Source organism: Neoarius graeffei, chromosome 5 (genome assembly GCF_027579695.1).
Source record: "Neoarius graeffei isolate fNeoGra1 chromosome 5, fNeoGra1.pri, whole genome shotgun sequence".
In the NCBI taxonomy this organism is placed as follows: Eukaryota; Metazoa; Chordata; class Actinopteri; order Siluriformes; family Ariidae; genus Neoarius; species Neoarius graeffei.
The window spans coordinates 64,338,396-64,350,560 of NC_083573.1; the positions used below are offsets into that span (position 1 = coordinate 64,338,396).

At 40.8% G+C, this 12,165-nt stretch overlaps 1 protein-coding gene across 2 annotated transcripts in view; it reads left to right on the plus strand.

The window, feature by feature from the left end:
- The window catches only part of serinc2l (serine incorporator 2, like), a 39,908-nt gene extending 28,131 nt beyond the window's left edge, over positions 1 to 11,777 (plus strand). For both annotated transcript variants that reach the window (XM_060922219.1, XM_060922220.1), the window contains exons 8-10: positions 2,623 to 2,779; positions 5,817 to 6,026; positions 9,893 to 11,777. In XM_060922219.1, coding sequence (XP_060778202.1) covers positions 2,623 to 2,779; positions 5,817 to 6,026; positions 9,893 to 10,031 — 506 coding nt within the window. In that variant the 3' untranslated portion in view covers positions 10,032 to 11,777. The remainder of the gene's footprint in view (positions 1 to 2,622; positions 2,780 to 5,816; positions 6,027 to 9,892) is intronic.
- The last annotated feature ends 388 nt before the right edge of the window (positions 11,778 to 12,165 follow it).

The window sequence follows — 12,165 nt, forward strand, 5'->3', positions numbered from 1 at the left end:
TCATTGAAACCCCCCCTTTCAATGAATGGAGACAAGAATAAGATTTAAAAACCCAAAACCCACTGTTAACAGGATGTGCTTTTCTATTTTTATATATTTCAGGGGTTTTTTTTGTGTGTGTTTGTTTTGGGGGGTGGGGGCTACTCTAGAACATTACTCAAAGTGATTTATTGGTAGTTGATTGTCAGACAGGGAAATCACCATGTGCAGGTTTGCAAGAAATATGGGCAATGGCATTCTTTTTTTCACGTGAGCGAGCTGAATTGGATTAGGTTTCTTTTTATTGCCAGCCACCTTTTCATCGATCTCATCCATGTTTTAAAGGTAGACTGCCTTTCAGATTTTTCAAGTTTGTCATAAAAAGAATTTTCCCTGAAACCCAATTATTTTTGTTTAGTAGACCGAAAGCTACTGAATTTGAATCGCAGACTTCCAATTTTATTAGTTTTTTTTCTTCTTTTCTCTCCCCCTTCCCATAAAACAATTAATGAATTTAGGGTCATGTGGCCCTAAATTTTCCGCTATTTTTTTTTATTTTTATTTTTTCTTGCTTCACCATGACCCAATTCAAGATACTATGTCATGCATCATGTGGTGGGCTTTCCCCATTCACACAAGGCATTGTGGGATACACATTTGAAACAGGAGAGAAAAATGGAGGACGCGAGTGTGCGAATGAAATGTGAAAGACTGACTACAGTAACGGAAAGCAAGAAGAAAAGAGGTTATGTTGCGAAGGAAAGGAAACGCAGGACCAAACTAATGTTGGCGGTCAGCGAGCACCTCGGTGTGATCAGCTCTTTGTTTAGGGACAATGATGTAAAACTCGGTGCACAGTCAAGGCAAACCTGTGCATGCGCACACGGACTTCCTCTGTCTGCTTGACTCCGTGAAGTGAGTGATTTTATGTACGTTATTTGGTAGGGAATCCCCTCAAATTAAATAACTTCCCAGCCACAGAATGGGCTGATGTTTTGTTAGATATTACAGAAATGAGTATGTATCACAATGACCAAATTTCAGAGGGGACTAAATTTCATTGATTTTTATGAAATCGAAAGGCCGTCTAGCTTTAATGCAGTAGGTGGTGAAATAAATGGCAATTTATTGGAGCACTGGTTTGCTGTAATGGAGTTGTTGGCATCCATGAAAAATGGGACATGGCAGATGTAGGTTTCTGAAGCAAAACCTCCAGTGTATCCAGAATTTACAAAGTCCGGTTTTGCGAGGGGGGAAAGCAAAGTTGGCACCACCATTGATCTGGTAATGGTATTGGTTTAGCTTTTTCCAGGTTGGCTTTTGCACTTGAACATGTGTGTGTGTGTGTGTTTATGCCCAAAGACTTTCTACAGGATTTATATACAATACTGCGCAAAATTTATGCACCCTAATTTTGTTCACATTAATTTTCTCTTGGGTGTTTTTTTTGTTATGACTTCTGCATTTTTGCGACAATTTTTACATTTATTTCAACGGTTTCTTTTCCAACAAAAATTAAATGTTACACCCCCCACCCCCACCCCCCAGTATGTCAGTAACAAAAGTAACAGATTACAAAATGGACCACTTTTCAGACAAAAACATAATGAAGGCTGTCAGGAATTATTTGGGGGTGGGAGAGAAACAAAAATAAATAGAAAACAAGCAAGTGCAACAGTCCAAATCTCCCATAAACTGTGGCAGGGTTTCCAAAATGCTTATAAGAGCTTACCTGCCAATAGTCCCATAAGTGCACCCGAGACTACGGATTAATTTTTAGTGGGGGATTTTTTTGGGGGGGGGTCGCTCTTTTTTTTTTTTTTTTTAATGTAGAAAATCTTCAGTTTCCTTGTTTGTTTGTGAATGCATTTTTTGAGTTACAGCATTTCTTTACATGTGCCGAAGACTATTTTGCTCAGTACTGTACACATTGAATATATGGGAGGAGCAATTTTATGAACTTCTATATAGCCTTATTACAGTGACCGGAATAATGCATGTACTATACACTGCTTATTGTAGGGCTGGTTCAGAAACTACCTGTAGGAAGTTTTCGTAGCGCTTTTCCAGTTTCCATTGTTACTACTGTGTTTTGGTTTATAATGCCTTTTATGTATACCTTGTGTAGTAAGCAGACATCGTGAATATGAATTTTGGAATGAGACCAAAGCTTCAGATGCCTTTTTTTTTTTTTAATTGTTCATAAGAAAGAAACCAAAAAAATGGTTAAATGGGTATTAATTAAATGGCTTTTCAGTTGAGAAGAGAAAGAAGCATTGCAGAAAGCTGTTATATCCAGAGTTCTTTTTTTTTTTTTAATCAGGACAATCCTAACAAGTGTGTATCATCTATTAATGGTTTGTACAATTTCTTGCCCAGCCTCTCTCTCTCTCCTATATTTTCCTTCCTACCTACCCACCCACCTCCCTCCCTCCCACCCAATTCATTCAGGATACTTGGTTGTAGAATATACTCAATTAAAAAAAAAAAAAGTGATCATGATTTGCCACACCATGTTGTATCATATGACCATGATCACCTAATGTAGTAGTATTATGCATTTTTCCTCTTCATGTAATACAGCATAACCTGCATATTTCTATGCCTTCTCTTGATTTTGGCGTTTGTGTGAATTTCTCTTAGATCGCGAGTGTAACCCCAGCCTGCTGAGCCTGGTGTCCAGTGTGAACATAAGCACTACACAGCCCACACCAACCAGTGCCCCGGGCATCGTGCAGTGGTGGGACGCCCAGGGCATAGTGGGGCTAGTCATTTTCCTCTTTTGCACTTTTTATGCCAGGTATAACATGCAAGTCAAATAACGTGAACAAATACGATAATTATCCCCCACCACGAAGTGGGATATAGGAATGGGGTCTGTCCTTCTGTCCGTCCATCTGTTTCAGTCTGGACAAGTTTTCTCAGAAACTACATGAGCTACATCAATGAAACTTTGCGTGCTCGTACTACTGAAAAAAGCTGGGTAGCGTTTTATGAAGGTGTCATAGCACTTACAACATCATAAGTAAATATTAAAGCAACAGGCTTATAAGGGCGTAAGTGTTAAGAGGTCTTCATAAAATGCTTGTGGCGGGAGATAGTGATGACCATGTCGTCTCGTTCTGCATTAGTGTCACGTTTTCTCTTGATTCTATGGAGGGATGACTCTTTCCTGAGAACATTACAATGCTTTGGTAAAGCTGTGGCTTTGGTTGACTACGTTTCACAAATGTTTCTAGATGTTTCGCAAGTTCTAAGACAAGATATGTCGAATAAGAAAACGTTAAAATCTGTGTTTCTATCAGATGCTGAGAGAGGAGTCACCTCTCGCACCCAGTTAATATGGATCTAACCTGCCTCCCAGTGTTTGTTACAGAGGATGCAAAAAAAATTTAATTTTTGGAGTCAAGCATTAATTAAAAAAAAAAAAAAATGGCCGTCTAATCAGCATCTCCAAAGTAAAAGCAACTGACTTGGAAACTTGGAATTTTTGTGTCCTTTTATTTGAAGTTATTGTTAGTGCAGTGAAATATGAATAAAGAGCAGGCAGTGCAGCTAAGCACGTTTCAATTAACAGCCATAAACAAATTACATTTCCAGCTTAATGACCAGAATAAATAGTGCGATTAAAAACATGCAAAATAATAAATCTGTGTATTGTTGCGCTATTTAAGGATGTCCTAATTTTAAGAAGGCACTCGTGTGGATACACTGGAGGCTCAGCTGAAAACACTGTAACTGAGAGCATGCAGTGTGGAAACTTAAGTCTATCAGCAGAGCCCTCCTTATTGCTCAATAACCAGCTTTATTTCAGTTGCCTATAGCTTATGGGGCGGCACGGTGGTGTAGTGGTTAGCGCTGTTGCCTCACAGCAAGAAGGTTCTGGGTTCAAGCCCAGCGGTCAGCAGGGGCCTTTCGGTGTGGAGTTTGCATGTTCTCCCCGTGTCCGCGTGGGTTTCCTCCGGGTGCTCCGGTTTCCCCCACAGTCCAAAGACATGCAGGTTAGGTTAACTGGTGACTCTAAATTGACCGTAGGTGAGAGTGTGAATGGTTGAGTCTATAATAATCCAGTAGAAGGCAACGGGAAACCGCTACTGTAATGTTCCTTAGACACTTTGATAGCGGCCACGTCACTGTAGTGATGTACCAAAATAGCTTAAGAGCTGACTAAAGTCTTAAGGATAACAAAGTGCACCCACCCTCCCCTTCAAAGTGATCTGGAAGTGATAACATTCCATTGAAGTAAAGGTGAAAAATAAATATACTTCTCACATAGTCTTACAGACTACAGTACATGTGACTGTAGAATTTATTTATCCAGTCTGAAATATTTTCAGACTAACATTTTACATTTAGCTTACTTTCTTTACTGCCTGTCTTGCTGTTTGTTAGACTTCCCTGACTAGTTGAAAGCTTCCCATATTCCCATAGCATATGTATTAGTCAGTAAATCAGTTAAGGCCAATTTATGCTGACAATCCAGTCCTCGCAGATGGCGTCTGCAAAGCCCCCCCACCTTCGCAGACGCTCTGCGCGCACCTCCCAAAAATTGTGACCATCGCAGACAAGAGGGCTCTGATTGGTCCACTCTACATCCGCTGTACACGCACTTCCGCTTCCCTACTTTCCCAGTTTGGTTTGTTTTCACGACCGCCATTTTTAAAAACACGAGCGAAGATGGAGCAGCACGAAGAGCGGTTGATTGAGGAAGTGAGGAAGTACGTACATCTATACGACTCCAGTTCTAGTCATTATAAGTAACCGGAGGATAAACACTCCACTAACCACACCCACCAACTACTCCTAGCGACTTCGCGCCCCCTTGCGTTGTGGCGGTGAATAACATCGCGCACGCCTATTACTCCCCGCTCAACGATAAATTACAACTGTCTGCGAAAAGCTATCTGCGAAAGCCTTGTCGCAAGAGCATGCAGAGGCCCTTAGTCCACAGCGACCCCTGATTTGGTGTAAAGTAAGGCCCAATCCCAATTCTAATTTCTACCCCTTCCCCTCCGCCTTCCCCTTGGCCCTTCCCCTTGAAACTGAGCTACAAGGGATAGGGCTTGAAATTCAACCCTTACGTATTGGGATAGCCCTTCAACGATCGCATACGTCATCGCGTACCTCCGTCAGCGTTTACGTTAGCAAAACGCAACCAAATGCGTCATTGGCTGCGACCAGCCGCTACAGTCAGAGCCAGAAATCTCTGCTGGCAGGGTGTGATTTGTTAACTAACACCACTGAATGGGAGATCTTTGGCGCTTCGTGCACCACATCCGACAGAATGAGGTGTCAGAACACTCATGTAAACAATAAAAGCGAGAATAACAGAACAAAACGTACGCAGTAAAGCAACCGAAAACAATACTCACTCCCAAAGCTTTTTAGCAGCAGCTTGGATTTCAGAAATCGCTGCTCATTCTCAGCTCGAAAGCGAATCAAGCGGCGTGTTTCCTCTGGATAACAACTTAAAACACGTAAATAATGGAGAAAATACATTTATGACAATCTTTCGCCGCGGGAACCGCCATCTTTATGAAATCCGCATGAAATCTCGCTGAAATCCGCATGGCATTGTGGGAAATCACTCAAACCCCTTCGTTCGGAGTCTGCTCCAGGAAAATCTCCGTTTGGAGGGGTACAGAAGCCCTCCCCCTTCCCCTACCCCTCCGCGTTAACTGGGATTGGGATACCCCTACCCCTTCACGTGAACGCGCAAAATGGAGGGGAAGGGCCAAGGGGTTGGTCCAAGGGGTGAAATGGGATTCGGCCTTAGAGATGCTTGAGTGCTGCTGTCAACATTTTCCTGACCAAACACTCCTCCTGTCTGTGCACAGTATCCGCTCGTCCAGTAATGCTCAGGTGAACAAGCTGATGCAAACCGAGGAGGGTCGCGGCTCAGACGCGGAGGGACCGGTGGGGGAGGACGGCCTTCGGCGAGTGGTGGATAATGAGGAGGACGGCGTCACCTATAGTTACTCGTTCTTTCATTTTCACCTCTTCCTGGCCTCACTCTACATCATGATGACCCTCACCAACTGGTACAAGTAAGTGGGTCTATTGAACAGTATTGTATTGGACTAGGACTTGAAGCTGACTTCCCTTCTGTAATGTCTAGAAGCAGGAAATTAAATTGTATTCTTGAGAATATCCGAGGAGCAATGACTGAATGGTGGGGAAATCCCCTGGCGTTTTCTATATCTGTGTGATTGTATGGTGTCCTTAAACTTAAGTCATATGACCTGATTAGTCATCTTTGCACTGATGAAACCAAAGGTCAGTGAGTGGAACCCTTGGACATCTGATTTGGAGCTGAAACAACAAGGCTACAGTTCCTAGGGTGTGTCTTCATTGTGACTCTTTCACCAACACTCGGACCTGAAACCATGAAAATACGACCCCTTTATTTAGATTTTACTCTAAAGATCAAAATCTTAAAATTATGGCTGATTTGGTTGCAGTGAAGCTTGCCCTGCTGCTTATTACTCGGTGAATCTCTTAAGGTTTTTTCTCAATCCTCTTTTGCATACCTTTTTGTATTTTGACCTTAAGAAGCTCTTTTATAAACTTCAGCACCTGTTAATTCTTCTTGAATTGCTTAATTTGGTGGCATATCTGGCGAAATTTGTCATACTCCAAATTGGCTGAACTTAGCTTTTACATATTTGATGATGGCAGGTTTTGGGAGAAAGAATAAATGCACCATTAGAGCATTAAAAGTAAACAAAGTATTGACTTTGGGACAGGAGTTAGTAACAAATGAGCTAGCTGTAAGTATAACCAGTTCACGTAAAATTGTTATAAGACAGTGGTATGGAGAACCAGAATAAGCTCTTTGTTCACTGTGTTGCAGTGATGAGTTTTACTGTACAAGTTTTGCTGTGCAGCTCCAGCCCACGCAATTCTAAATAAAGTTTCCTGAGTATAGAAAAAATTAGTGGTGTGTGCGCATGCAGATTTAGTCTAGGACCTGGCTTAGGCATGTATGCACATAATTTAGGAGAGAATAACTAAACTGTTATAGGCTAATTTGACCCCAAGGAATAACTTGGGATGTGTGCCAAAATCTCACACTGGGGTGAACAGCCTGAAAATGATTGATTCAAGATGGCTGCCGGTATTACGGTATTATTGTGTTACTCTTCATGTTCCTGACCCTGGTTTATGTGATACAAAAACAGTAATAATCTCATCTCATTATCTGTAGCCGCTTTATCCTGTTCTACAGGGACACAGGCAAGCTGGAGCCTATCCCAGCTGACTACGGGCAAAAACAGTAATAATGTGATGTTAAAAGTTGTATTGTTGGCTGTTAAACATCTAGGCTCTCAAGATATTGCTGCCTACTAAAGTAATGTTGTTGGTTTTTTTTGTATTTTTCACTAAGTTAGCATTCCATTTATCATAATGGTATGATTTTGAAGATACAATTTCTTTATATTAATCAAATGCTTGCTTTTTTATTTTTATTTTTTTTTATACTCCTAAATTATGTGCATAGGTCTCCCTATTCCATGATTTCATGTTTGAGGAAGGGTTATTTTGTTTTTCTCATGTTTTCTGTGAAAACTGCAATTTTGGCCAATTTTTGGTGTGTGGGTTTGGGGTGTTTTTATATATTTATTTTAAATAAAAAAAGCCCTTGACTATAGCTTGTTCCCTTTTCCTTCAATCATGGAAATGCCATTAATGGATTCCCCATACCCAAAAACCCATAAAATGAGGTATTACACATGCATCTGTGGTGAGTGGTTCAAAAATTTATATTTTCAATATGGCTACCGGCAGCCATCTTGGATTGGTAATTTTTGGCCTGTTTGCCCGGATAGCGATTTTCAAGTTGTTCCTTGGGTTGAAATTAGCCTATAACAGTCGAATTATCCTCTCCTAAATTATGTGCATACATATCTAACCCAGGTCCTCTACTAATTTATGCTCATTTTCACAAGTGAGAACCAGGCTTGTGGTATTCGAGTCCAGGACTCAGACTTGAGTCTGACTCGTGCCCTAATTTTAAGGACTCGTGACTTGACTTGGACTTGAGCACTGATTACTCGGACTCATGCATTAACTGCATTCGGACTCGTAAATTTGAGATGAGGACTCAGATTTTTTCTTTTTTTTTTTTTTTGTAACGTACCATAATAATTTGGCAAACGATATTTATATCTAATTTTTATACTAATTTTGTGCAAGAGTGTGCACTTTCACTAGATGAAAAATGCTTGTGTAACATTTTGAAATGCACACAAGTGCTAGCAGCACAGCAAAACAAATCCAAGTTCCCTGCCATGTAGTTCCATGGTGTCCGAATCAAAGCTTTCGCTTTTGAGATGCATCATGTTTGTGTAACATGGTTGTTTTTGAACTGCATTTGTTACAGTAAAGCACATTTTAGTGTTCTGTTTGTGAGTTACATTTTTGACATGGATGCTTAACATTAGTGCAACCAGCCTTTTCCTAAATATTCCTGATAGACATCTATTATTTTTTGGTGACTTTATTGTAGGCTATGGTATGGGACATGCATCTTCACACTACTCAAAGCTATCAATGTGTTTGAGTGTGCGTGTGTCATTTGTGTCGGACTCGACTTGAAATTTTCTTTAATAACTCGTACTTGAACACTGGGGACTCAGGACTGGACTCGAGGTTGAGAGGTTGTCCACACGGCAACAGATTCAGGTGAATCTGATAAAATTGTTTATCGTTTCGGCCTGGCGTCCACACGGCACCGGCGTTTTGGGTGCCCCAAAACGAGAATGGGTTCCAGAGTGGAAAAATCTGGCAACGGCGCCGTTGCAAAGTCGTCTGGATGAGTAGAACGGAATTGTTTACGATGACGTCACAACCACATGACTAGAACAAGCCGCACTCTCGCTGTTTTTGTATGAACCACTCACTGCATTGCATTCACTTTTGTACACAGCTTTTCTTTTAAATAAACAAGTAACTGAACCATTTCTTGAATTTCTTTTTTTTTTTTTTATTGGATAAGACTGCTTTTCAAAATGTTCACACACAATATAAAAAGTTATATAAATTATATAAAAATGCTTTTCAAAATGTTCACACACAATAAGAAAATTAAGTTATATAAAACTATGCACACTAATAAAACTAATTTGTACACACAGAAGGCACGATTTCCTCGCGTAGTCGCAGCCGCCATCTTGTTGTTGTGTGTTTGTTCCTGAGTGCTTCACGCCGGGAAGAAGGGGTTTATGCGCATGCGTCTACTTCTTCTATTGTTCTGGTGTCTCCGATGGGACCGTCTTACAGCGCACGTAGAGGTGTGGCATGTGTATTGCATCGTTTTCAGCAAGCGTTGCGTTGCCATACGTACCTGATATTTTACTGATCCGTTGCCCATGTGGATGTGATTGATTTTTTTTTTTTAAATAATCTCGTTGTCGTGTGGATGTAGCCTTAGTGACTCAACTGCAACACTGGTGAGAGCATTTACGTATAGTGTGGGTTTTTTAATGCAGCAGGACAGTCACACTTTTACAGTTGTACATCTCACAATGCTGCCATGGATTGAAGCATCACTTAAAAATAAAAGTGTAATCCGTTTGGTGAGATTTGGCCCGGACCAGGTTTGGCAGTGAGAAAGTGAGTGTTGAAGTTTTGAGGTGTGAATTGGAGCGAACCTGTGCCAGTTAGTGAGTCAAGATAAAATGTCTGCTTTCCAGGAAATTAGTAATCGTGAAGGAACTAAGAAATCAAATCGCTTTGTTGAGCTGGAAATAGCTGATGAGAGGTATCGGACCTGGGAGGGTCGTTCCCCCCCTTTCTCGTCTTAGCCATAACTCAAGGCAGCTGGACTGCAGTAAAGTTGCCGCATGTATAAGTACCCAAGTTCAAATGTCATATGGCGCCCATGCATATTCATCATTTTTTCTTCTTGTAGGCCTGACACTACCACCCAGGCCATGCAGAGCAGCATGCCTGCAGTGTGGGTGAAGATCTCCTCCAGCTGGTTGGGATTGGCTCTCTACCTTTGGACCCTTCTGGCCCCAATCGTCCTCCCCAACCGGGATTTCAGCTGAGCAATATTTCTTCCTTACATGGGGATGTGTGCGCATGTACAGTACATGAGAGTGGCATGGTGCTACTTCTCTTCATAATGTTAGAGTTCTAGCTGTCAACATAGTGTATTATAGGATAAATGGTTGAAGTGTGTGTTATTCGTATGTTTCTGTTCCAACAAATCTACTCCTGCGTCAGATTTCATTATGACCGTAGGTGCATTTCATGAAGTCTCTTTACTGGTGCGAATTTATCTTCATAACTTTATATACTTGTATTCTTAAAGGGACGACATAAACACCCTCCTGAGACAAAAGGTGATGGTGCGGGACCGTTCAACAGTCCGTTTACTTTACTGATCTCGCCACGAATATTAATCTGCACGTTTACTGCTGCTGCAAACCTTCTCTACCTAAAGTGAATACAGTATTTTACTGGGGGCTATCATTTCTCTGTCAGGGTTAAATATTTCACATTAGTCAGGCACTTTGTCCTCAAGCAATTTCAGCATGGATGTGAGCATGTGATACCGACTGTGCTGATGGCCGTGGGGCTGTCAGAAGGGGTTGTTTATTTCCGGCCCTTACTGGAGCCCCATGGAGACCGTGTGTGGGAGAGATAAGCACACCCTACACTATTGCAAGCCATGCTGCATCACACTTACTCAGAACTGTAATATTCAACACTGATCTGTATTGCAAATATGGTGGTGCTTTTTCACCGTGTTGCACTAGATCTTGGACAGATAATCAAATGTGCAAACACCAAACTGTTGTACAGTGTCATGCAACTGTACTTTGTTATATCAGTGAGTGCTGACGAGGCCATGTTTGGAGTGAACTGTAGTGCTATAGTTTAACATTTTCCAATAGTTAACTATGTAAAACTATGCATGCACTAAAACGTTTTATTTTTGAATCCATGGTTACATTGTCGAAGGCAACTAAACGAGACGCTCTGATCTTTTACTCTCAAAAGCTTCGTACTATGCATCGATTTACTGATCAGTTAATGCATGGAGAGTCACTTTTTTTTTTTTCCTTTTTTTTTTTTTTTTTTTTAATTAATTTCTTCCTGCTTTTGACATTGTGAAATGGATGGGGGAGATTTTATGTGAACATTTCATTACTTTTATGTACGGAAAGTCCTTTCTATTTTAACACATTTTGCACTGTATGTACACTGTTTTTCATTCAAGTACATGTTGATGGTTATAAGTGATGGCAATTTTTAGTTTTAAATATTGTCAGTTTTGAATCCTATTGTCCAGTGAAATGAGAGTTTCTTGTCGTGAATCGGTGGATTATCCACTGAACTCCATTTAACTTCAAAGAGTTCTAGGTGTATTTTCTTGACGTGACTATTGTAAACGGTGAGATGTATTGCTTGCATTTAGAACTGTCCTCATGGTCACAGTGGCAAGATTTTAATGTTAATAAATAAACATGTAAACGCGTCTGGTATATTTTGCCCAGAGTAGCTAATAAACTCAAGCATTCTAGTGCACTCATTGTATTGATTTAGAAGCGACCTACCTGCAAGGTTTTCGGTGGTGTCGAAACACTAAAAGTGCCTTCACTGATAACCTGGCTTATCAACAACGTTCAGGCCTGGACCCAGACCTGAAGACACAAGTGCCTTGCTTGATTTATACCATCCAAAAGGAGCAGGTCTGGCATTGCACATTTGTTCAAACATGGAGATTTATTGTAGTTTGACCTGCATGTGGCAATTCCTAAATACTTCAATAAAAATGATACAGCTAATGAATGTGTTTTGTCTGTTCTCTCTCTCTGATATGGCGCAGGTATGTTACGTAACATCTATTTGGAGAGATGAGGTGTGTGTGTGTCCACTAGGTGGAACTGAGGTACTTCTCATATCTGTTTAGAAGGTAATATCCAAGATGCTGTGATTATGCATGTAGAGAAGGCATCGTTCAAATGCCTAGTGTCAAGTCAATGAGCAAATACGCTTTACATTGATCTTGATGATCAAGGATGAACTAAGGTTGGTGTTTCTCCCCCCAAAAAACTGGTATGTACAATGGGTTCTCCATGTGCAAACCATTTTTTTTTTCATCGTTTTTCCTGTTTGCTCTTTTTAAACGCATTTTTGTGATTTTAAGCTGCTAGACTTCATCCGTTTCAGGTC